At 51.7% G+C, this 24257-nt stretch overlaps 1 protein-coding gene across 7 annotated transcripts in view; it reads left to right on the forward strand.

Annotated features, from left to right (window-relative positions):
* Positions 1 to 24257, forward strand: part of MPRIP (myosin phosphatase Rho interacting protein) — a 161085-nt gene that overhangs the window by 85163 nt on the left and 51665 nt on the right. For 3 of the 7 annotated variants that reach the window (XM_037163192.2, XM_037163194.2, XM_037163193.2), the window contains exons 4-10: positions 6487 to 6638; positions 9625 to 9709; positions 13994 to 14207; positions 15909 to 16068; positions 20741 to 20882; positions 21658 to 21771; positions 23435 to 23491. In XM_037163192.2, the coding sequence (XP_037019087.2) occupies positions 6487 to 6638; positions 9625 to 9709; positions 13994 to 14207; positions 15909 to 16068; positions 20741 to 20882; positions 21658 to 21771; positions 23435 to 23491 (924 nt within the window). Of the gene's footprint in view, positions 1 to 2474; positions 2537 to 6147; positions 6259 to 6486; positions 6639 to 9624; positions 9710 to 13993; positions 14208 to 15908; positions 16423 to 20740; positions 20883 to 21657; positions 21772 to 23434; positions 23492 to 24257 lie in introns of those variants that run through there. The other 4 variants (XM_037163187.2, XM_037163186.2, XM_037163190.2 and 1 more) reach the window with 3 other exon arrangements.

The raw sequence follows: 24257 nt of genomic DNA on the forward strand, positions 1-24257 counted from the left end.
AAGGATCCTGATAACCAGTGTTTTGAACTGTGCATCTGAAAGACTGGCTATTTCTTCATCGCTTAGATCTATCGGTTCTGGGGCTCTGAGTTGTCCTAGAGCCATTTTTGGTCTATTCGTGCTGTTAAGTAAGCGGAGCCAAGCCTTAGTTGTTTACCAGGACGGGGCAACCCAGGTCGCTGGTTTGTGACGCTGTGTGTGGGGGCGTGGTCGGAGAAGGAGCAATGGGGGTCCTCTCCACTAGCCCAGCCTGTCCAGTCACAGCACTGGCCCTGGGCCTGTTCATCCGATCGGAATTGTGCGAGCCTGCTGCCCCGCGCAGGCTTCCCCTCTCACTGGTTTCTCCGCACACAGATGCACGACCCACCGACCAACCACAGACAGCCCTCCGCGCCTCCTCCCTGTGCGCTTCCATAGCTAGCTCGAGATCAGCGCCTTCGGCTGCTTGTGCTCCGCGCACCACCCGGGAATTTTTTTCTTGCTAACCTGCTCCGCTGCTGGTTTCGCTTCTCCCACTGGTTTAGCTGAGCATTTAGATGTCTTTGGACTCCATACTGTCGATTTTCCGTGTGGCTTGGTTGTGATTGTTGTTAAAAATAGTTGTTCTTAGATTTGGTTGTGCACAGAGGCAAGGTGGTTCCTCCACCTACTTCTCCATCTTGGCAGCCCACCCTGGTTATTTTCTGAATCTGCAACATTTTGTTTTTTAATGTACAAATCATTGTCTTTAAGTGTATTCACAGAGTTGTAGAATCATCACCACAATCTAATTTTAGAACATTTTCTTGCTCCCTCAATGAAATCCTGTATCCCTTAGTTATCACCCACAAATATTCCCTAGCCCCTGGCAACCACCAATCAATCCACTTTCTGTTTTTATTGATTTATCTCTTTTGGACATTTCACATAAGTGGAATTATGCAGTGTCAGTACACCCACCTCTTGTCTTTTACCTTTATTATCTCTACAATAATAAATACAACTATCTCTACAATAGTTGCTATAGTCCTGGCCCCAGGCCTGGTGGCTGCAGAGCAGAACCACAAGGCCCTGGAGGCGGATTTGCTTTCTGAGCCCTGACTCTCCTTCACATCATCTCATGCCCCTCAAATAGTGGAAGCCTTGTTATGGTCAGGCCTTTACACAAGTGTCATGTCGCTATTGCTTATAAACATGGAGTTTGGTGTGGTTGGGTATTCCTATTTTATAAATAAAGCATACTTATAAATAGAATATTTATTATGTATCACGTATTATTACATCTTTATTTAGAAATAAAGCATAAATATTTATGTATTATAAATGAATCTACAATATAATTTTAGAGGGCTGGTTTGTCCAGATTGCATTAAAAAACATGTGCTGAAGCTCATTTTGGTCAGTGCCAACATAGGAGTATAGAGGAAAATCAAATTAGTTTTATCAAGGACCTCACAGTCTAGCATGGAGAACAGATGGGTAGGCTCATCAGTGGACTAGGGTCTATACATACATAGAGTTGTTCCCTTCAGAGAGGACAGGGTGATTATTCAGGAGGTGAGGGATGTGAGGCAGGCATTTCCAGCATTGAAGGAGGCCAGCCTGTTTGGCAAGCAGCTGTGGGTTACCCAGTTCTGTGAGCAGGGGCAGGAGGTAAGGCCAGGATTGTTGAAGGCCTCAAACACAGGACAGAGAATTTAGGCTTGAGACTCTTGGAGCAGCTGAGGCAGAGAGTGGCCTGGCCTGGCCAGATCTATACTTGTGAAAGGTCTTTCTGAGGCCAGTACTGGTGACTACAGGGAGACCATCGTAACCAAGGCTGGCCTAACCCTGGGTTCTTCTTGTGGGAACAGTGCTGAGGATCCAAGCACCATGCCTGGGAGAATAGAAGCCACAGACCTCACCACTGTATGCCAGCTGTTTTTGCTGCATACCTCCCCACACCAGCAACACCCCCCCCCACACACACACACCCATTCTTTTTATAGTTGAGTAATATTGTACTATATGGCTAAACCACATTTGTTTATCCATGCATCTACTGATGGACATCTGCATTGTTTCAACCTTTTGGCTGTTTTCAGTAATGCTGCTATAAACACTTGTTTATAGATTTTTGTTTGAATACCTGTTGTCAGTTCTTTGGGGTGTATATACCTAGGAGTGGGATTGTTGGGTCATGTGGTTAACTCCATGTTTAATCTTTTGAGGAACTGCCCAACAGTTTCACACAGCTGCTCCATTTTACATTTGAAGTGAGAAATATTTCCCTCATTTAACACTTACAGAAGCAGGCTCACAGTTTGCAGCTCGCCCAGCATGACAGAGATGGTGAGTGGCAGAGCTAGGATTCTGTGCCAGGCTTGGGGCTCACCTGGGCTAGTGGATTATAGATACAGAAAGCCCAGAGTCTACATCTGGTCTTTAAACCTCTGTGGGGAGGAAGGCTCTGGGAGCATAGTTGTCTTTGGCTCCAACCCTCATTCCTGTCCTAGGGTGTCCTCACCTCCAGCCTGGCTGATGGAGCATCCTCCTGGGGACAATTGAATTGTAGCAGGTTGGTGTCACATTGGAGACAAAGGGGAGGGAGGGGTGCCCAATCACTGCTCCTTCCAGTGCAACCACGTGACATTGCAGAAACATACCAGGCACCCGAGGACTTGCAACAAGGCTATGGCGCATGTCAGCTTTGGGGCTGCTCTGCAGCCTGTGCTCCAATGAAGGGATGATTGTAAAATTGCCCTGTATACCATAAGGATGGAGAATTTCTGAGAGGCTGACAAAAGGCTGGACAAGGGGCTTGGATGGTCCTTTGCCATTCAAAGAATGTCACTCCTATGGCACTTGTCCATCTCAGCTGGCCTGGAGCTCCTGGGTGCCAGGACAGGGGCTTTGCTCACCCTAGGTCTGGGTGGGGTCATGACCTCATGGGTGAGTCTTAAGACTCCTTTTTCATGGGCCTTTCCAGTTTCCTCTAAGACCTTGGGCTTCAGGACTATCTGCCTGAAGAGTCCTGCTTGCTGGGAAGGACTGTGACCTTGGCTGGCTGGGAGTCAGGTGGCCCATTCTACACCTTGGTGTCTAGGGGATGGTCACTGGCACTGCCTCAAGAGAGAGGATCTGATGACTCATCAGACTTGGGCCCTGTGAGCAAGTGGGTAGTTCCAGGAAGAGCCGAATGGTTTCTGTGAGCCTGACTGGCGCCTGTTTGTGCCAGGATCTGGGATTTCTAGGGTGCCTATGAATTGGGTGCAGTACTCAGCAAGGGCTCCCTAAGTGCTGCCTTCCTTTCTAGAGAACTCAGGTCCAACTTCCTTCATTGCAAAGAAAGGACGTGACCTCTCCTTGGACCTGACATAAGTGGCCTAACGAAGCCTCCAGTACAGCTGCCCACCAGGCCTCTCTGGAAGGGAGCTCTTGGGCACCACCGTCATTGCTTTTGGGGAGCTGGGACCCTGTGTGATCCCATTGTAAGCACACCAAACTCCAAAAGCCCCTTACTGGATTAGGTCTGGTGGGCTGCCTACTGGTTCTGCCAGTAACCTTGAATGTGACCTTGTACAAAGTGGTTGCAAGGACCCGGGAGAAAAGGCACTGTGGAGGAGCCCGAGTAGTTTCTGGTGGCTCCAAGGGGCACCAAGTCCCCTCCTCACTGAGCCCCAACTTAGATGCCTATAAACTGGGCAGTGATGGTGCCTGCCTCCTGAGGCTGTCCTCAGGTGAATGGGTCACACATGTAACTGCTTATTTAGAGCCCTACCCAGCCCAGGAAGTGATTACTATGATTTTTGCTGCAGGGCTTTTACTGAAAGGTAGACTCTTCATGTCCTACCTGGTGTGTACTGAGCCCTAGCTCCTGGCCATGTCAGACATGCTGGCTGACTGCTGTCACCAGTGTTTTTCCTACTTAAGTCACTTGTGGCTGACGAAAGATAATACAGAATGCATACATACAGGGAGAATATTTTCCCATAGTTTTCGTGTCACATGTGTATGCAGATGAGTGCGTTTCATCCTATATGAAATTCGAAGTTCTCTGTCATGGTCAGAGGACTTCGAGAAATATGTGAACTATTGCAGGAACTCAGTGGATGGGGTTGGGCTTCACCTTGAAAGGTTCTTTCTGATACTGAGATTTTATGAGTACCTCTTTGCCAAGGGACAAAGCCTTTGTTTTTGTGGGACTCTTGTTTTCCCATCCAAATGAGGGAGTAGAGAGGAGGCCACAAAACGGACAGTTCCCATTCCACCCAGGTCTTTCATATGAGCTGCCTCTAGTTCCAGAAGCACAGCTGCCTAATCAGAGCCCTCCACTCCTCACCCCCTCTATGGGTGAATGGCCCCTCTCTGTGTTTCTGTCCTACATTCCTCTTCTTTCCCTCTGGCTCTGGGAAACTTGCCTTCCTACATTCCCAGAATCCAACAAGAAATTAAGGATGCGTGTTTTCCCTAAAATGCACCCCCTTGGTCCACGGTTGGGTATGGAGGTTCCCAATGTGGTAAAGCCACTGTCACAGGATTTTCCTAAGTGGGCCTGTGAGAGGTGCCTCACCTGCAGTGGGCAGAGGTTCCCTTGGCCTCTTGTGGGCCAGCAGGCAAATGATAAGTAGAAAGGCTGGGTTTTCAGAAGAATATGGTCATATCCCTGGAAAGAGACCCATGTCTCTTGTCCTCCTGCTTGGTCACCTCATGCTTAAATAATTATTAGCCATTTAGCAGCTCTGCCATGTAGGCTGGTGCAATATGGAGGCCAGAAGAGGTCCAGAGTTCCCCTGATGGCTAGAGGGCTATTGGTGACATTGCTAGGTGAGAACCGAACCCATAACTTGGCAACATAGCAGAGCTAGATGGCCTGCAAACAGCCATCAATTTTTCAGAAAATGAAATGAGCAAAAGTAGGTAATGTTCAGCCTTGTGGAAGGCCTGGATTCCTACCCTCTGGAGATGCAGAATTAGGGCAGGGACGTTGTTGGGCAGAGCTGGCTTCTCTGCTGACAACACTGGGGGTGAGGAGTTTCCGTGCTGGATTTGGGCTACAGCCTAGATACTTGCCCTTGCTCTCCTAGCACAAGGCCCAGGCAGGCACAGCTGGGACATGGATTGTTAAGGAGCAGCTCTCGGTGCTGAGAATGGAGATGGATATGGCTTGCTCTGGCATGGTGGGGGAGGCCTGATTCAGGCCTGGGGGCTATCTGGATACCCCTGCTTGAATCTGCTGAGCTCTGGGAGATTCAAGCTGAGGAGACACAGCTGGGGGCGGAATGGTGAGGGGGCAAATGAGGTGACAGTATTGCTAGGCTTGGAAGGTTGTGGGACCAAGCATAGCATTCAATGTAAGCACACAGGACAGTGAGAGGCACCTCCTAGAGGTGCTGCTGGTGGACGCAGAAGGCACTGTTTTCATGTCAGCTCTCGGTGTGGACCTGATAGTTTCCTTCCTTTAGTGACTGCTGCTCTCTCTGCTCCCTTTCCTGCACATGTAATAGGACTAGACAATGCCTGCCTCATGGTAAGCCATATTTAAGTGGGCATGGAAGAGGTACTTGTGAGATCCTGACACACAGGCAGTGAATAATGTTCACTTCCTTCAGTCCTAGCTTGTTATGCTCTCGCCTTTTATTGACACTTCTGGAAGGAGGTAGAGCCCTCCTTTTGGACACAGAGAAACCAAGCCTTGCTGAGCAGTTAGTGACGGAGTCCCATGACCATGTTGGGCCTTAGGGCTGGCTGGAATATCTTGTCTGTAGTTGGTGGCCATGTGCCCAGTGAAAATAATGGCTATGCAGGAATGTCCTCTCAGTTAATCCTTCACTTAGTAGGAATTTCTCAAAGGTTTCTTTTCTTGTTTTTTGGTATTCTATCCCTAATTTCAGTGTCTGACCGCTTTGTTGTCAGAAAAGGAAAAGAAGTTACTATTTGTTGTTCCAGCACTGGCCAGGCAGCCTTGCAGCCCAGGAAGGTGACAGTAAGTTCACTTGCCTCTGGTGGGCTTGGCCTCCCAGCCTCCCAGCCTGCCTTCAAGGATGTGGCTTCTCTCTGGCCCTGTCCTTGCCTCTAAAAATAACCTTGCTATTTTGAAATCACCTCCTCTGGAGCTTTTTTTCACTGCCTTCTTAAATGAGTAACCTCTCTAAGACCAGGCTGTTAGCTTCCTCTGTTCTCTCAGCTGTCCTCAGGGAGCAGTCCCCTTCCTGTCTCTCCTCCTTTCCCACTACCAGCTGGGATATTGTTTTCCAGTGAGGAAGGAATGTCCAGCTGGGTATCCTCTGAGAAGAGCAGGCATGTTCACCCTCCTTCCGGGGGTGGGGGTCAAGTAGTAAGTGGAGCTTCGAGGGCCAGGGTGAGGCAGAGCACACCCTGTGCCTCTTGTAATTGGGGGTCCATGCTCAGGTGCCTGTCATGAAGCCACAAGTCAGAAAGGGCTTGGGGATGTGGGGATGGTCTATACTGCCTTACTGTGCCTCTTTAGAGCTGGTCTCTGAGTGTCCCTGCTTCATCTTCTTGTAGCCCACAACCCTCCCTCAGGGAACCATCAACATGAACCAGTGTACAGACGTGGTGGACGGAGAGGGCCGGACGGGCCAGAAGTTCTCCTTGTGCATTCTGACACCTGAGAAGGAGCATTTCATCCGGGCAGAGTCCAAGGAGATTATCAGTGGGTGAGTCTGTTCTGCATTTTGGGAGGCAGTGCTCCCTGTCCACCAGCAGGTCCCTGGACTAGGTTCTTTTGGCACAGTTAAGCGGCATTTCCATCACTTTCTTCCCTGAGGGTGTCTGCTCTTCTGAGTCCCCTCTCTCCACTTACAGCACCACTGTTCCCAATCACCACACCAGGAACTGGCTTCACCTTCCATTGCCTTTGCTTCATCCATGTGCCCCCACTTGCCAAGGCTGCCCCACGGTCCTGCCTGCTTGGAGGCTCTTCTCTGCTGGCACAGACCTGCTTCTGGGGCTGCCACGCCTTCCTTAAACCTCTTACTGGTTTCCCTCCTCTCTTCTCACTGCACCTTAACCTTCTGTCACTTTACCACAATGGGCTGAGTCCCCAAAGCACTATAATTTTGCCTCTCTACCTAAACCCCATCACCTGAGGGTCAAGTCCAAGTTCCCTGGCTGCCCTGGTGCCCCTTTCCAGCCCTCCAGCCTCACTCCCTCCACCCTAAGCACTGAGGTGCTTGTCACTGTACATTCATTCCTCAGCTGTCCCCCATCTCTGTGTCCTCCTTCAGTCTGAAATAATCCCTAGCCATCAGGCTATTAAAGTCAACCTGAGTGTCCACTGTTCCAGGAAGCTCTCCCTTGCAAGGTGCTTGGCTCCATCTGCTGGCTCTTATAAAAGAAAGAGATTGTGTGCACATTTGCTTCCTCAGCCAGGGCTAGGCCCTTGACAATGGAGGCCACGTCATGTCGTCATGCCCAGTGCCTACTCACAGGAGTCATTCCAGAGCTGTAGTGCACACTGGCTCTTTTGTCCAAATGGAAGAGTAGAAAGTCTCTGGGTCATCCCACTGCCCTGAGCACACCCCATGCAGAGGCTTAAGGAAAACCCTAGGAAGTGGAAAGAGGGCCCAGGTTTTCAGGTAGCCAACAGTCTAGAGGGGCTGAGCTTAGGCTCCTGAGCCCTTGCAACATCTGCCTTCTAGGAGCCCCTGCTCCTGGGGTATCTACTACTGGCTCTGTATGGCCCAGCACATGTGGTACATGCACAGTGAACATGTGTGGCTGGAGCACAGGCACTGGGTCTTGGAGAATTCCACTCATCCTTTAAGGCTGAGAAAGCTTTTAGAGGAGTAAATCTGGGTTGGGCTGAGGGTAACCCCTCAGCTCAGATCCTGTGATACTTCATTCCCAAACTTACTTTCCTGGCCACCAGCTATCAGCTAAACAACCAGCACACCTTCCTGAGGCTGTCCCAGAAGGCCATTGACCAGGCCTCTTTCAACCCCAAATTAAAGAAGTACCTCTGAGTGCTAACAACACCAGCCCTTCTCTGTGTCCCAGCTTGGGATGCCAGTGGTCACAGTAGCCTCCAGCCAAGGTGCTCCCAGTGCAGACTCAGCCTCACATTGCAGCTCAGCCCCACAACCTGGCCTTGGTCACAGGCTAGAAGCAGACCTGACCTGGAACCTGGAGTTCTGGTAAAAAGTAGACCAGTGTTTCCTGCAGTACCATCCCCTCTGGAGAGAGCCCTGGGCCATTCTTCACGACCAGGCCCTCTCCTGACCTCCGTTCCTCCTATTCCCCTTCCTCTAACCCAGATGTTATAAACCTTCAGTGAGGCAGGCAGTGGTCATATCAGGCCCTAATGTAGGCCCTGGTTCCAGAGATGATGACTGAAGCTCAGGGGCTAGGAGACATGCAGGATTGTGATTAGAGTGTAGCAGATACCAGATCAAAGCTCTGATCTTCCTACGCTCCCCTGCTGCCTGTCCTGATGCTGATCTGGAATGATCTTTTCACGATGTGTGTCCCTGGGCAGTTCTGCAAGGCTTCAACATGGCCAAGGTGCCCAGTGCCCTCACCATACGACAGGGACTCCCTCCCTGCCAAAAAAGGAATTTATAAAAAATTATGTATTCCTACATGTTCAAACTGCAGTCACCTTCAAAGTACTCTCCATTTGTTGCACTACACCTATCAAGATGTTTTTCCCCACCCGAAAACAGTTTGCACTTGTCCATTTTGATGCCTTTTAGTGCTTTCGCCATTTTTTTGTTTCACCTCTTCCACATTGGCAAAACGTTTCCTATTGAGGACTTTTTTCACCTGAGAAAACAAACAAACAAAAAGTATCTCAGGGCAAGATCAGGTGAATAGGGAGGGCGGAGCATGGGGGTCATGCCATTTTTGGTCAAAAACTGCTGAATACTCAGCATGGTGTGGACAGGTGCACTCATGAATTACCCATCACGAAATGGGCAAATGAGTTGAAAGAATCTTCAAAAAAATTCACTGAGGTCAAATGCAGCCTCTCACAACAACACTAACTGGTACACTGATACAGATGGGTTCCTAGAACACTCCCCTAGTGGGGGAAGCCTGTGCTACAAGGGGCCTGCCGAAGGATAATTCTGGCTTGGGGGGGAGGTTCCCCCTCACATAGGTACAGCCCAGAGGTGGGTGAATGGGTAGAGGAGGTCAGCTGCTTGCTCAGCTCCTGAAGTGACCTGCTGTGGGGAACTTTTGTTACAAGGCTCCTTGTTTCTGCTTTGAGAGCCCTAAATGGCCCCCAGTTGCAACCCAACTATGTGCTAACCAAATCCATTCTGGAGGGCAGTTACAGAGTTGAGTCTAAACCCTGAAAGTAAGGACAGTGATGGAAACAGTGACATGCCCTGCACTCTGAGGCCAACAGTCAGCCCTGCCTCTCCACCTGGGTGGAGCTCATGTCATCTCTAACCACTTCATCACAGTGGTCATGGCAGGGTCAGCATCCAAGCCTGGTCTCAGCACAGTCTGTGCCTATCCTGCCTGTGTTTCTGGCACTTCCTGCTCTGGCAGTGGCAGGCTCTAATCTGAGCTGGTGTGAAGCCTGGCCACTGGGTGAAGCCTGGACCCACGTAGTAAATACTTGAACCACTCATCAAGGCAGGGTCCTAATCCCTAAGAGCAGGGATCTTACTTCCTCTCTTCTTTTCTCCCTAGGTGGTTAGAGATGCTCATGATCTATCCCAGGACCAACAAGCAGAACCAGAAGAAGAAGCGGAAAGTGGAGCCTCCCACGCCACAGGTAGGCAATGGGTGGCTTCCCCAAGGTGAAGCTAGGGAGGAGTGAGAGCACTCTGGGAGGTTAGAAGGCCTCATGACCCAGCTGAAAATGGGGGGTTGAGGAAAGTGTCAGGTCAGAGCTGAGGCGGTCATCAGCCAGTGTGTCCCCCCTTCCTCCTGATGGTTCGTAGGCTGCAATCTACATGCTCCTCTCTGAGCCACAGGGAAGGATCCATTACTGGGACAGCTAGGGTGGTCTGCTTGTGTGCTTGGGGCTTCCCCAGGAGGTTTTCAGCCAGGGGGGCAGGAGTTGAGGATCAGTAGTGCACAACATGTGTCCCTTCTCCTACCTGTCCTACCTGTTGTTGGGGGGCAGAGAACATGCTGGGAGGGGCTGCTTGTTGACTTCTGAGGTCATACATAGCCTCCTCCACTCAGCTCCTCCTGGGGTTTCTTCATTCTGCCCCATGCTTTCCAGAGCATTCTATTTGAGACCACTAGTTTCTGGAAACTGAACTATTATCAGGGTTCATGCTTCTTGTTAGGCGGTCCCAAGGGGTGATGTGGGCCTCTCCAGAGGAGAGTTGGGGGATCTCTGGGCTGGTTTGCACTCCACAGCCTGGAGCTAAAGGTATTATGGTGTCAGATGGAAGCCTAAAGCCTTAGGGGCCCAAGAAGTGGTTAGTTCAGATCCAATCAATAGGGAGCTAGAAGCATTCTCTGCTGCACCCTACTATCTGGCAATGCAGGTAGAGAGCCCAGGGTTCCCCTTCAAGAAATGTTGTAGGCAATTGGAAGTGGGGGCCACAAAGAGTACCCAGGCACCCAGTGGTTTGCTGAGAACATCAGAGAGAAGAACAAGCTGGCCCTGTGGGAGAACGAGGATCAATCTGCTGGGAGGGCACACAGCCTCTGGGCCCTGGTTGAGGGTCCTAGCAGAGCCCCAGGCAGGAGGAAGAGAAAGGCTTGCCCTAACCAAATCCTTTGAAGCCTGGGCCTGGGAGGTATGGATTCCTGGGAAATGCTTCTTACTCAGGGCCCTGTTTACTCCAGGAGGAAAGACTTCTGCTTTTCTTGGTACCAAGAAACCTAGAGAAGGAACAATAATCTACTCTTTGTAATGCCAGGACAGGGAGGATGGAGATCTTACTGCCCTCCCTGCAAATTCCAGAGATGGGATACCAGGGGCCATGTGTTTCCCTAGCCAGGTGTGTAGGCTGGGGGAGGAGGCAGACTTTATCAAGTAGGGCTCTGGAAGTCTGGCTCCTTTGATCCACTCAGCCCTTCTCAGGCCACATGTGTTGTGAGTTGCCACCTCTGCTTCTTAGGCATCTTCTTTTCTACTTGGGAGCCTGCTATCGCACCCTACTCCAGGTCAGAGCCCTTTTTCCCATTGGGTCAGTTTTCACACCTTGGAAGTAGAAAGGAAGGCTTTCAATGAAACCCCCTCCAAAGAGGGGGGTCTGCTTAGCACACAGAAGATGCACAGGCCCCCTTCTTACACTTTGTCTCTGCTCCCTGCTATGAAAACCCTTTATAAGCAGCCAGATAAACAGCACAGACTATCACATTGTTGACAGTCCTGAGCAATGCAGCTGTCCTAGCCACATAGGAACTAACACATAGAAAACCTAGTGCTTCCACTCCTTCCTCTGTACAAGCAGCCAGGGTGTGGGTCAGCGTGAACCCTCTTGCCACAGCAGTGACAGTGTGGGGGGCATCCTCTTGCCACAGCAGTGACAGTGTGGGGGGCAGAGGTTAGCACCATTTAGCCGTGGCCTGGCTGGTACATCATCTTACCCTCCACATACCTGCTCTGAGAAAGAAAAGCAGTGTTCTGGGCTTCCCCTCATCACCCATCCTCTACTGGAAACCATTGTGGCTTTGTTCCTGTTGCCAGACTATCCATCTGTTCCTGCTCATTCGGCCTAGAGGCAGGAAGAAGCAGGGCCATGGTAATGGGAGAAAAAAACTCTGCATGGACCTTGGCCACTGTTCAGGGCCCTCGTGCTCTGGGAAAATCCTCTGGAAGTGGGGAGCATGGGCAGGGACCTGTGACTGCTACGGACCTTATACAAGGTGGGAAGCCCAGGGCCAGATCTGGGTCTATAAGCTGTTTGGTGCTTATGTTGCCTAAGTGCCCAGTCATGGCCTCTTAGATCTCAGGCCTGGACTTTTCTCTCTAGAGATCCCTGCCACCCCACTTCTCCCCAATGCTAGGGTCACCCCAAGCATGAAAGAGGGGTGTGCATGTTCCACAGGAACTTTACCCACAGGGCGGGACTCAGGGCACTGGCAGCCAGGGCCATGGTCCTCATGGGCATAGCCACCTGCTCCCTACTCTTTGGCCCTTTTTGACAACCTCTGCCTTCCCTGGTCTAGCATCCCTTCCACAGAGGAGATCGATTCACCAAAAATGGTCTTCACATTACCCCTGCCCAGCTCTGTAGGAAGGATCCAACTCTACCCTGAACCCAGCTTCTGGCTTCTGGCCTTTGGGCAGAAGGCCTTGGGTTGCTGAGAGGGGGTACAGCATGGAGTAAGAGGGCAGTGTGCTGACTGGAGGGACAGGTGGGTCTCCTTGGGTCAGTGGTTCTGTTGGAACCCTTAGGAAACTTAGAAACCATTACTGTTTTTCTCCAAGAAGTCCACTTCTTTTGAGGGAGTGAAAGCTCTCAGGAATCTCCAGCCTGGAAATTGGGTCTGCAGGCAGTTTTGACACAGTGAGAAGTCATATGTGTCCTGAGTCTGTGGGAAGAGCCATCCTGGCTTTATCTGTCCTATGAGGTCTATGAGCTACAGAAAGCTTTGACCCAGCAAAATGCCCATCTTCTCATATTGGGACACATGGTACCTGGGTTTCTCACTGGGTCTTCCAGGGTATCCGTCCAAGGCAAACCTCCCTACCCCATCCTGGGCCTTTCTGCTGTTCCTATGGGTGCCCGGGACTGGGAAATGCTTGGAGCCCCACTTTTCCGCTTATGGGCTGTGCAGGCTTCCTCTCTCTCTCCCCTGTGAGGTCAGCTGGTGTGGACTGGATGTTGGTAGTGCCGAACCAGAGCTCAGCTTAGTTGACGCCAGCAGCTGTTAATAAATAACCCACCGGTGGTTGTGCTGGGTCTGCATACACACACACACAAAACCTGTGTTGATTGTCTATAACCCTCACAAGGCCCCACATCCCGGCTATGTTAAAGTAGGTTTCTAATAATGAAACTTGGCCACTAGGATGGGAGTGGGAAGGTGGTGCCTCCCACTCCCACTTTTACACATTCCTCAGGTTTCGGAAAAGACAGTTAAGATGTACCTCACTTTTGAGAGGCCCCCAAAGCCATTTAACCCCCTTAGCAGCAGGTACCCAGGGCCTTGAGCCAGGCAGGGGGCTTATGCTAGGATTCGAGCAGGTGCTGCAGGGAAGGTGGTATTCCCACCCCACCCTTGCCAGGGCTCTGGTTTGCAGTGCCGAGTGAACGTTCTCTGTGTACTCTGGAATTGGACTCCCTGTGTCTAAGAGCCTGCACAGCTGCTTCTCCTGTGGAGCAGCACCCATCTGACCTGTACAAATGGGACTGAAACTGTTCCTGTCTGGGCTTCAGAGTCTGCTGTGGAGTCCCTTTGAGCTTGTTTGGATGGGAAGGGATGGGAGCAGATTTGAGTGGTATCTTTTGTTAGCATCTAATGACTCTTTTCTTTATGCAGTATCCCAGGTGTTTCATTTTAACATCCTAGGACCAAAAATAAGAGGGTAGGTGAGGTGGAGGTTTGGCCCACATTATCCATAATGTGTGTACACATGCTTTTCATTTACCCCCAGTAGGCCCATCTCATGGTGTTTTCTTTCTTCTCCCCATCTCAGCTGCCTTTACTCATATCCTAAGCACCTGGAAGTCTAGGAATGACAGGCTCTGAACTAGCCACTTGTGGTCTTTAATGCCTGGTCTGCTGCTCTGGGCTATGTCTGGGTTTGTGGGCAGGGAGAATTTGAATGAATTTGGTATTGAGGTGATGAGCAGAAAAGGAAAGCCGTTGCTGTATGTATTTGCCAAGCCTGGCCTGAGGCCTATGGGTCCAAGCACTTTGAAGCTGTTTGCTGGAGCTGCAGAGGAGAAAAGGCCACACTGCCATCCAGAAGGAGCTGACTAGGACATCTCTATTTTCTGAGTCTTCCCATTCTGGGAACTCTGGACTCTGGCATTGTATAGCTGATCTTGGTATCCCCTAATAGCCACACCCAGGCACCCAGGACCTGTGCACCAGCTCGGGCTGTGTGCTCTTGTGCCTGAACAGATACCACTCTCTCTCCTAGGAGCCAGGGCCAGCCAAGATGGCCGTCACCACCACCAGCAGCAGCATCCCCAGTGCGGAGAAAGTCCCCACCACCAAGTCCACACTCTGGCAGGAGGAAATGAGGGCCAAGGACCAGCCAGATGGGAGTAGCCTGAGTCCAGCTCAGAGTCCCAGCCAGAGCCAGCCTTCTGCAACCAGCACCCTTAGGGAACCTGGACTAGAGGGCAAAGATGGTAAGCAGTGGCCAGGTTGGCTCAAGTGCTTACCTCTGAAGTACTGAAATAGACCTTTGTACCTACAAAGCTGGCCCTGGAGCCACTCAGAGCCTGCACAGCTCAGCCATGAGCTCCTGCTTAGGCTCTCTCACCTTCTGTATCCATCAGCCCTGGGCAGGGCCTGGCCTGGTGGGGGGCTGGGAATTCCTGAGCTCCAGCTTAGATTTGGCCCCTCAAGCTCTGGAGTCCCATCCATCAAGGAGGGTAGCCCCTGCTCAGTCAGACCAGGCAGGCATTGTGAGAGTCCACATGCTCTGTGATGAAGTCTGTGTATGAGGCGGCATCTGTGTCCTGTCCAGTGTGGCTGCCTTGTCTTCTTGGCCAAGTGAACTGCAGAAGAGTCCACTGTGTCCTGAGAGCAGCAGTAGTTAGTGATGTGGACCCCAGCTCATAAGGCCTTTGGCATTATGGATGAGATACGAGACACATTCACACACACCACCAAGTCCTGTGGAGGAAAAGGGATGCATGGCCACTCTCTCAAGAGGAAAGTGCACCAGCCCTTGCCTTGACAAGCTTTTATTGCTTTTCTGGGCATATAGATGATGGTCCTCATTTATTATGCACAGATTCGCTTTAGGTGGTTACCTTTTACAGAAAACAAAGGAGAGGATGCCGCTAATTACTTCAAAGAGAATGATGTTGCAGACCAAGGGCAAAAGTGGTTGAATTGGTTACACTCCATACTGGGGAGGTTTAGCACAGACTTTAGGAAGTTAACAGTAAGCACTTGCTACTTCAGTTCAGGGTGAGGGATTTTCAGCAAAAGCAAGCCTCAAAGTGGCCTAGGTACAATGCAGGCCTGATTCCCCATGGGAGAACCTATCCGTGGGCGTGGGTCCTGTGCATCGGACCTCGCTTTCCACTGAGAGCTGGGCCCATGCCACACAGAATGGTCTCCTATAAGTTAGGGTTGTCTTCTCCTTTTCCTCACTGTCCCATTCTGCCAGGCCCCTAGATGAAGTAGGGAAGACGGTGCTGGAGAGGGAACAGTTGGCACCACCACGCTTTCTCCACTGAGCACTTTGGAGTTGCCTGAGCAGAAGCAGGGCAGCCACCTCTGCCTCCTTCCCTTGTCCAAGCCGTTGAAGGCTCTACAATACACAGCCTGGCCTTTCCTATTTATACTTTTTCCGGATTATTGAAGACAACCAGATGATTGTGACTGACCCAGCTCATTCAGGCCAAAAAGTACTTTGCACTTGCTCTGGCCATAAGTGGCCTCAGTACTCATTTGGTAGCACACACCCATCTGTGTCTAAAATTCATTCATGCCTCTGGTTTCCATAAATGTCCTCTACCCCTTCCTTCCCCAGAATTAACTAAAAGTTGGTTCCTCCTTGATATTTGGTAAGAAGTAGTTGTTGGTAGGACATCTTTTTTGCAAGGAGGAGGAGCCCGTTCTTTCACTCATGTCCCCAATCTGGAAGTGTAGGGCTCCCTGACAGTCTGGCTGTGAGGCAGCCAAGCTAGGGGAGGAGTGGATGGGGCACAGTGGGAAAGAGATGTATTTCTATTCCCTACCTGCCCTTGGGGAATGACATTGGCCTTAGGAGATGGAGGTAGAAAGGTCTGTGTTTGGATCTTTGTGGACTTTTAAAAACATCCTCAGAAACTCAAGATGGCAGCAGGTTGAGTGTGTCTCCTACCTCCCCCCAGAGGAGAGCATCATGAACAGTGACCGCATGGACTGTGGCCGCAAAGTCCGGGTGGAGAGCGGCTACTTCTCCTTGGAGAAGACCAAGCAGGATTTGAAGGCCGAGGAACAGCAGCTGCCCCAGCCAGTCTCCCCTCCCAGCCCCAGCATTCCCAATAACAGGTATAGTGGCCCCAGACCGCCCTCCCAGGAGCTTGGTCATCCCCTTCCTTCCCCAGGTCCTCGACCCCCCTGTCGAATGGTCTGCAGCAGCTACCTCAGCTCTCTGGATGTGGCCAGCCAGCCCCCCGCTCACATGGACTCCGGCAGCACTGGGGGGCGGGGAGCAGAGAGACTGGGTTGCACCCTTGCCTTTAAAGCCAGCAGGCGGTATGCCACCTTGGCCGACGTCCCTAAGGCCATCAGGATCAGCCACCGAGAAGCCTTCCAGGTGGAGAGAAGGAGGTTGGAGCGTAGCACTCGGGGCCGGAGCCCTGGCAGGGAAGAGGTGGCCCGTCTGTTTGGCAACGAGAGGAGGTAAGGAGGGGATTAGAGGGCTGAATGCATGTGCGCACATGTGCACACAAAGGCACACAGACTGTTTCCCCCACCTTTACACACAGTCTCTCCCTCATACTCTCCTGTTTTCTCTAATACACATACTCACATACAGTCTTAGACACTCTCACCTACTGTCTTACACATTTCCTCTTCCTTCCTGCTCCTCTCCCATATGCACACACATGTTTCCTGAGCCTTCCTTGGGGAGCCCACTTGTCCTTCCTTTCTGTTCAGAGCATGTGGGGAACTTTTCCCTCCTAACCCTAGACTCTGGTTCCAGAACTCAGCTTCTGGTGGTAAGAATGTAGGGTCTCTGAGTACCCAGAGACTTAGGCGAGGCCAGCTGCTTTCTATGAGTGCTTCCAAGGACTGGGACCTTAAGGGCCTCTGGGCAGGTTCTCAGCTATCTGGGCCTTGTATGGCTTGATCTTCTTCCCAGCCCAATTCTGTTCTCTGAGGAGACAGTGAAGACAGGAAGACCCTAGATATACAGAAGGTAGCAGAAGCTCTCATTGCCATTACCGGTTCCAGTTGCAGGTCAAGAGCATGACAGGAGATGCTGGGAAAGTAGCCATGTTCAGGGAGGCAGAGTGGGAACCCAGTTCTTCCCTCAAGCCCTTGCTCCCACGGGAAGGCACAGGGCAGCCAAGCCAGTCTAGGAGGCTTCCAGGCACCTGGCAGCATCACTCTTTGTCCAGGCTTGGCTGAAATGTGGAAATGGGGAGATTCAGCAGAGCCACAGCTTCCTCGAGAGAGAAGGGGCTTGGATGATGGGCCTAGGACAAGGGCCAGAGACAGAGAGATGTGGAACTTGACTGTAGTCTAAGAAGAAGATGGTTCTGTCTGCCCTTGCATTGTCCCACTGGCCCTGAGCTTCAACTTGGTTCAATCTCAGAGGCCTCCAAGCCCATGTTTGGACCAGGGTATCTGAGTGCCCCTCCCTGAGTCTGTAAACAGCCTTTGTGTGTCTCTTGTTTGCTTGACTGGTTCTTACCCAGGTAACTAGTCGGCTGCTAGAAGCTCACAGACCCCTCTAAACCATTCCAAAATTTTTACGTACCTATATTCCAGGGGAAAAAAATCCATAGTTTTCATTAGGTTCCCAAAGAAGTTCACTTTCAAAAAGGTTCAGGCCTAAATTTTAGAAGTGTTCACAGAGTGTCCTCCCTGCTTTACCAAAACCTAAGTAAAGCTCAGAGTTAGAACATGCTGTGGGGACAAGCCAGGCTGGCAGTGGGCTCCCCTCAAGGGGCCGACTGGGAATGAGGTGCTTTTCTCTGTGCTTTCTTCTCTTCTGAACACCTATCCACCCCATCACATGTCCCAGGTAGAAAGGACCTATGGACCTGTGGGTTAATTTCCAGGATAAAGACAAGATACCCGGAGTTGTTGGTCTTGAAAAGAGAAGAAAACAGAATGTTCCCAATTCTGAGAGACAGGGAGAGGAAACCTTCTTGCTTGCGAGGTACCCCACCAAGCAGTTGGCTGGCTTCCCATTTTACTAGTTACCCCATGAGGTACCTAAATCAGCAACCCCAGTGTGTAGATACAGAGAGAGGGGCTCAGAACCAGGGTGGCTCCTCATGGGAACAGTCCAGAGCAGTGTCACTGGGACACACATCTGGCTGGACCCTTAACTGGAAAGGCCCTGCTCCCTTGACATGACTCAGACTAGGCCAAGGCTGTCCTTTAAGAGATTAAAGAAGTGTATAAGAAAAGGAACTTGCCAGAGGTATAGGAGGCCAACAGCCAGGGTTGGAGAGGCTTTGCACTGGCCTATGGGTAGGCTGTGTGTTTTAAGGCTCCTGTGTGGAAGGCAGCCGTGCCCTGGTTTAGTGACAGACCAGAGAATTAACATTCAGCACGCCTGCTTGGCTTTGAACGCATTCTCATCTAGTGGTCTGGGGTTGACAGCATTTCTGGGGCTTTGCTTTTTGCATGCTTTTTGCCACCATGGGTTTTTATGTGGTGTTGGCACCCTTGGGATCCAACTGGCTCTGCTTCCTGACACTGCAACATCACTTTCTTACTGACCCTGATGACATCTGGCTAGTTGCTGTCACTTCCTGAGGTGTGCCCTCTGGTCTCAAGTAGCTGACCTATGCTTTATTGGACTCCTGTCTCCTGGTTGAGTAGAGCAGAACCCCACAGCAGAAGGTTGTTGTTTAGTTACAGTGGCCAGAGCTCACATACCCAGAGTGGCAGGTGAGCAAGGCTAGCCTGCCCAACAGCCAAGCTGGATGGTTTCCCAAAAAGCCATGACCTTGAGTACTCCTGTGTGGGCTGGTCAGCTCTGCTCTTCAGACTTGCTCCAGAGCTTTAACATATTTCTTGGTTGGTGAGTTTTTGCTGAGTGAGCATGGGGAGGCCATGGCCATTGTTGATTGATACCAGGACCAGCTCCCATAGGGTCCTACCGACCCCTGGGCTAGGCACCTGGAGGGGTTGGTGAGCAGAGGTGCGATTCCTCCTTTCTGTGCTGCTCTCATCTGGCTCAGGGAGGTATGTGTGGTCACATGTGCAGTCCTTCAAGGAAACCAAGCTCAAATCTTCCCATCGTGCAAAGAAAACACAGCTGACTTCCCCAGAGCCCACCCACATGGAGAGGCTGCAGCAAGTGCTGCTTTCCTGTGCTTTTCCTCTGACTCTTCTTTTTGTGGCCCTGGCAGTTTTGCAGCATGCCATTCGCCTGTGGCTCAGCCAGATGTTGTTTCTCACGGCCTTCCTGGGGGTCTCTAGGCCTGGGCCTCAGCCCTGAGACCTGGGAGTGGTCCTGAAATCTTTTCTAAACATCACTGGGAGAGTTGGGCAGCAGGGGTGTGTCACCTACCCAACCAGGCTGAGCACTTGCAAGAGCTTCCTGTGGCCTAGGAACTCCTGCCTCTGCCTTAGCTTCCTGTGCTCAGACACATGCCCTGTCCTGCTGCCCTCCCCCAGCTACCCTGCGCTGCTGGTTCTTGCAAGCTGGCCTGGGAGCAGATGCTGTTCCTGGAGAAGACTCAGCAAAGCCTAGTGCGCTGGCTCTCACTCTTATTGTGGAAGCACAGGGAGGAGGAGATCGTGAAGGTGCCCCAGAATTCAGGCCTTGGTATTAAGCCTTCCCTGATAAAGAAACACTAGGATCCATCTTTAATGGCATCTCTCCTTGAGAAAAAGCTGACCTGGGGTTGTGTGGGGGAGGAGATGTCTCGGGTTTTGAGGTTGCTTCTCATAGATTTTAGTCTTCTGGGCTCAGACCTTTACTCTCTTGCCCTTGACTCTCTACCACTTGTCCAGAATGCAAAACTTTCCCCAAGAGGCACCTTCAGGGCACTTAGCTGGGTGTCCCTGTTGGAAAACAGGCCTCTGGTCCTGTGACCTGTCAATAGTCAAGATCCAGGCCCCCAGTGTGCCCCACCTGGCCTCCTGCCCACACCCACTGTGAAGACTCCTTGTGACTCAGAGACAAGGATGGTCTTCCCTCCTCAGTGATCACCTCGGGTTTTGGTTCTTTAATTCTTTGGACAATTTTGATTTATCATTATTTGATTTTTAAAAGCAGTCCTTTCCTGTTTATTTATTCTCCAGCCTTATTTTCTTTCAGGTCTTGCCCCCCTCCACCTTCTCCTGCTGTGTCGCTGTGTGACGTTACTCGCCCTTCCTCCGCCTGCTTCGCTCCCATCTCAGCTCCGTCTCCAGCCATAGATGGCGTGATGATGCCTCCGGCCCTTTCACATGAAATCAACTTGCTTTGTTTTGTTTTAATTTGGGTTTTGATTCTTTTTACTGTTGGCAGAAACAATGTTAATTCATGGGCCTTTTTCTTGCTAAAATTTGGACGCCCTGGGGTAGGGGTTGCATCATGATCTGGCAGGAATTTGATGAGGATGGGGCTCTCCCCTCCAAGGTGGTGGTTGCCTTCTTATCATACCTGTGGCTTAGGAGAGGATGCCTGCTGATAAGCTGTGTGATTCCCGAGTGTCTACGCAACAGACCATGCAGGGACCTCCAGTGTTGAGGTGGGGATGCAGAGGGCAAGGGAAGGCCCTTGCCCGTGAGCTGTTGCGCTCTCCTGCACAGCTCTACCCTTTGTAGTGGGGGAGGGAGCTCGGAGAGAGATGTCCAAGGTAAACTGGCCTAGTGTGCTGTGTGCATACCCGATACACCCTGCAGAAGTGGAGGCCCAGGCAAAGCTGGGATGGGCCAGCCAAGGGGGTGCTGACTGAAGGAGCCCCTCCGCAGCTTGAGAGCAAGCCCACCTCGGGGTGTGGGGTAACCCTGTCTCCCCCCAGCAGCCTCCTATCCTCTCTTGCAGGAGGTCCCAGGTAATTGAGAAATTTGAGGCCTTGGATATTGAGAAGGCAGAGCACATGGAAACCAACTTATCAGCTGGACCCTCACAATCAAGCGACACTCGCCAGGGCCGTAGTGAGAAGAGGGCATTCCCCAAGAAGCGGGTGAGCACTGAGGCCTGGGCAGTACTGGGGTGGTGGGTGGGGCCCATCAACACATGGCCTCATACCTCCTCCACAGCCCCCAGCACACACTGGTACACACTGCTGCTGGGCTTTCCACCATCCTTTCATAGTTGTTTGCTTGGGTCTCTCATCTGCTCCAACTCACAAACTTCTTAAAGAAAAGCCTATGTTATACATCTTCCTGTCAGAACTTTATTCATCTCTGCTAAAGGCTGTTCCAAGGATCTTTAGATCCCCCTCTCTTCCTGTCTGAGGTAACCTGGCCTCAGGGCTGCACAGCTTTCTTTCTCCTCTTCACAAGAGGCAAATGTAGCCCTCATTTCTTTGCTCCACGAAGTGGGCTCCTCATCCAGTCCTCCACCCACTTCTTGGGGCCTTGCTGGGTCTCATCTTCATCTTCCTCCCCAGATTCTCTCTGGGCTGCTAAGGTGCCCTGCTCTTCTGAGTGCAGGCACGTAACTCAGAGATCTTCCTTCTGTGACTTCAAGAAACAGGTTGGGGCAGGACCCAGAGAGTGGTGGTGACAAGGCTGCCCCAACAGCAAGGGCAGCGCAGAACTCATGCCCAAAGCAAAACAGAGGTGCTAGGTGGGAAGTCCAGACACTGGCCCCTGCCTTCTGCTCCGGCAAAAACAGCAGGCACTTGTGAACAGGGTCCCTGCAGGTCTGATTCTTCCACAGCTCTGGCTGCCGGACTCCTTGCTCCCTGCCCAGGATGACACTTAATACTGACTGGCGGCTACTCTCTGCCACAGGACCTCCCCAGTGAAGCCCCCACAGCTCCTCTCCTGGATGCCTCAGCCTCCCCCCTGTCTCCACACCGAAGAGCCAAGTCACTGGACAGGAGGTCCATGGAGTCCTCCCTGACGGTGAGCCCAGGCGCCCAAGCACCAAGGCCTGGCGATGCTGCTGCTGCTGCTGCTGCTGCTGCTGCTGCTGCTGCTGCTGCTTCTGTCACCTGAGGTCGCTGTCTGCTTCTGTCCATGCATCTGGGCTGGCTGTCCTCTCTGTGCACAGGCCCTCATGTCTATGTGTGGGAAGCAGCTGCTCTGTTTCTTTCCCTTTCCTGGGCTTTGTAGGCCTCCTGAGCTCCAAGGTCCCAGTGGAGGCCACCTGACAAGGCAACAGTCCCCTGACTCCAGGGGTCAGGGCCAAAGCACAGAACCCCCATTCTTCTTTTATGGGGTACTCGTTTCCATGACAGTTTGGCAACAGGAGTCCCATCTTGCTGGGAGCACTGGTCCCGTTCATGGGGTTTCACCATAAAAGGAGAAGAGAAGAGGCCCTTGCCCCAGGCCACCTGAGCTACAGCAGTCACGGTCCGGATAGGGAGCAGTTAAGATGGAGTCTGGGCGGCACCATCGCTCTCACCAGCAGCAATAGGCTGGAGGCCCAGATGATAAAACATAGTTGCTCCTTGACTGGTGACCTGGGGCTCCTCTCTGCATTTGTTCATAACCTCCTCAGGAGCCCAGGGCTGGTGCTGCCTCTCCCCAACTGAGGTGTGGAGCCACCACCAAGACTGTATGCAACTGTGGAGCAAGGACAGGAGGGTTCTTACCTGGAGGGTTTTTCCTTGAGTTCTGACTTTGGCTCAACGGTTTAGAGCAGAGGCTCCCAGAACAGGTGTTGCTGGTCATTGGCCTGTCACTATACATCTGTTCTCTCTTAACGCCCTCCCAGTCCTTGCACTGCAACAGATGTCACAGCCTATTTCTGGTCAAGATGGCTGTGGAAGAGTGGAGAGCATGTCCAGTGACGGGAAAGATGGTCCATGTCTCTTTGAAGCACCAGCCTTACAGATATCTAGACGTAAAACATAAGCAGGGTCCCGGTGGGCTGCAGGTAATCTTTGTGGGTGTGTGAACAGCACAGATTTTAGGACGGACCAGCAGGGATGGCACCACATTCAGGCCCTATTGGCGGGCCTGCACCCTTTGCTTTCTTGTTTGTTGTCCTGGTTTTGCTCCTTGTAGGGAACTAGAGACTGAAAGTCATCCTGGTACAGATAAGTGACCTGAGGGTTTTGGTAGAGTTGCCACTGAATTTCACTGAGTACCAGACATCATGTCTGTTCCTTGGTCTTCTCCTCTTTTCCCTCTCAGTCGGCTTCTGCAAGAACTTCTGAATTCTCCTTTTAGCTGTCACTGCAGACCTTCCCCTTCATACACCACACTCAATGACTCTCTGTCTGGGCCATTCTTCTCTGCCTCCTAGGCAAATGGAATAGGGCCTGTCTCAGAGCCCTAGGCAGCCCAGCTGCTCACGGGGCAATGAGGCTGAGCTCTCTCCTTCACAGTAGCCTGCGCAGTGCAGCATCAGCTTCCTCCCAGATGTGTGTGCCTGCAGATCAGGCAGTAGGCAGCACAGCCTGAGGCCAGGGGCCTGTGCAGGTTGGTCTGATAGGTGAAGAAACCCCTTTCCTGGTGCCCACCTTTCCTGTACAGAATGTCTGTTCTGTTAGTCACCCTTTGCCCAGGACTGGGATATCAGTGTTTCTCTCTGAACTGTTTTTTTTTCTTCTTTTCTCAGCCTGACCTGCTGAATTTCAAGAAAGGCTGGCTGACCAAGCAGTACGAAGATGGCCAGGTTAGTGTACAGAGATCTGTGGTTTCCAAAGGGCTAGGGAGCAGCTGCAAGACTGAGCTGGCCTTATTCCCGGCTAGTCTGTGAGCACTAGCTCTGTCCCCCCACCTTTGGCACATCCTCTGGTCTCATGGACAAAGACTGTGGCCAGGACCCCCATCTCCTCAGAATAATGGAGGCTCATAGTCCTCATTTCTCCAGCAGGGGTGGAGCTTTTGGAGATATGCCACCAGGCCTGCCTGCTGCTGGTGTGATGGATTGCTGTCCTATACCCAGCAGTGACCTTGGCCTCAAGCCACAGAGATATTCTGGACACTAGCTCCCTGCCTGCTGATCTTCCAGGGACAGAGAAAGCCTCTGGCTGTAGGGCTGGCTTGTACTTGCACACAAGGCAGCCAAGGAGATAGCAGCTGAGGCAGCAAGACTCTGTCAGAGACACCAACTCACCCTCAGTCCTGAGAGAGCCATTATGGTACATTCTCACCATCAGACTCAAGCAGGAAGAGCTCTTTACAGCTGGACCTGCCATCCCCACCTTGACCCTGGATGAGGCTAGAATGCCAGACCTCCCAGGAGGCATGAGGAGAGAAACCTGTTAGGTCATATCTAGAGGCGTCTAAACTCTGCCTGCCCATTCTCCCACACCTGCTTTCTGAGCGGCTCTGCTGAAACATCCTCTTTTCTTCTCTGTGTTAACCCTTTTGGCCTTGCCCAAAGACTCAAGTCTCCCCCTTGCTACTCACAGTGAAGACTTGGGAATCTGGCTGGT

The sequence above is a fragment of the Artibeus jamaicensis genome, unplaced genomic scaffold (genome assembly GCF_021234435.1).
Source record: "Artibeus jamaicensis isolate MK-2021 breed Jamaican fruit bat unplaced genomic scaffold, CSHL_Jam_final contig_419, whole genome shotgun sequence".
Classification (NCBI taxonomy): Eukaryota; Metazoa; Chordata; class Mammalia; order Chiroptera; family Phyllostomidae; genus Artibeus; species Artibeus jamaicensis.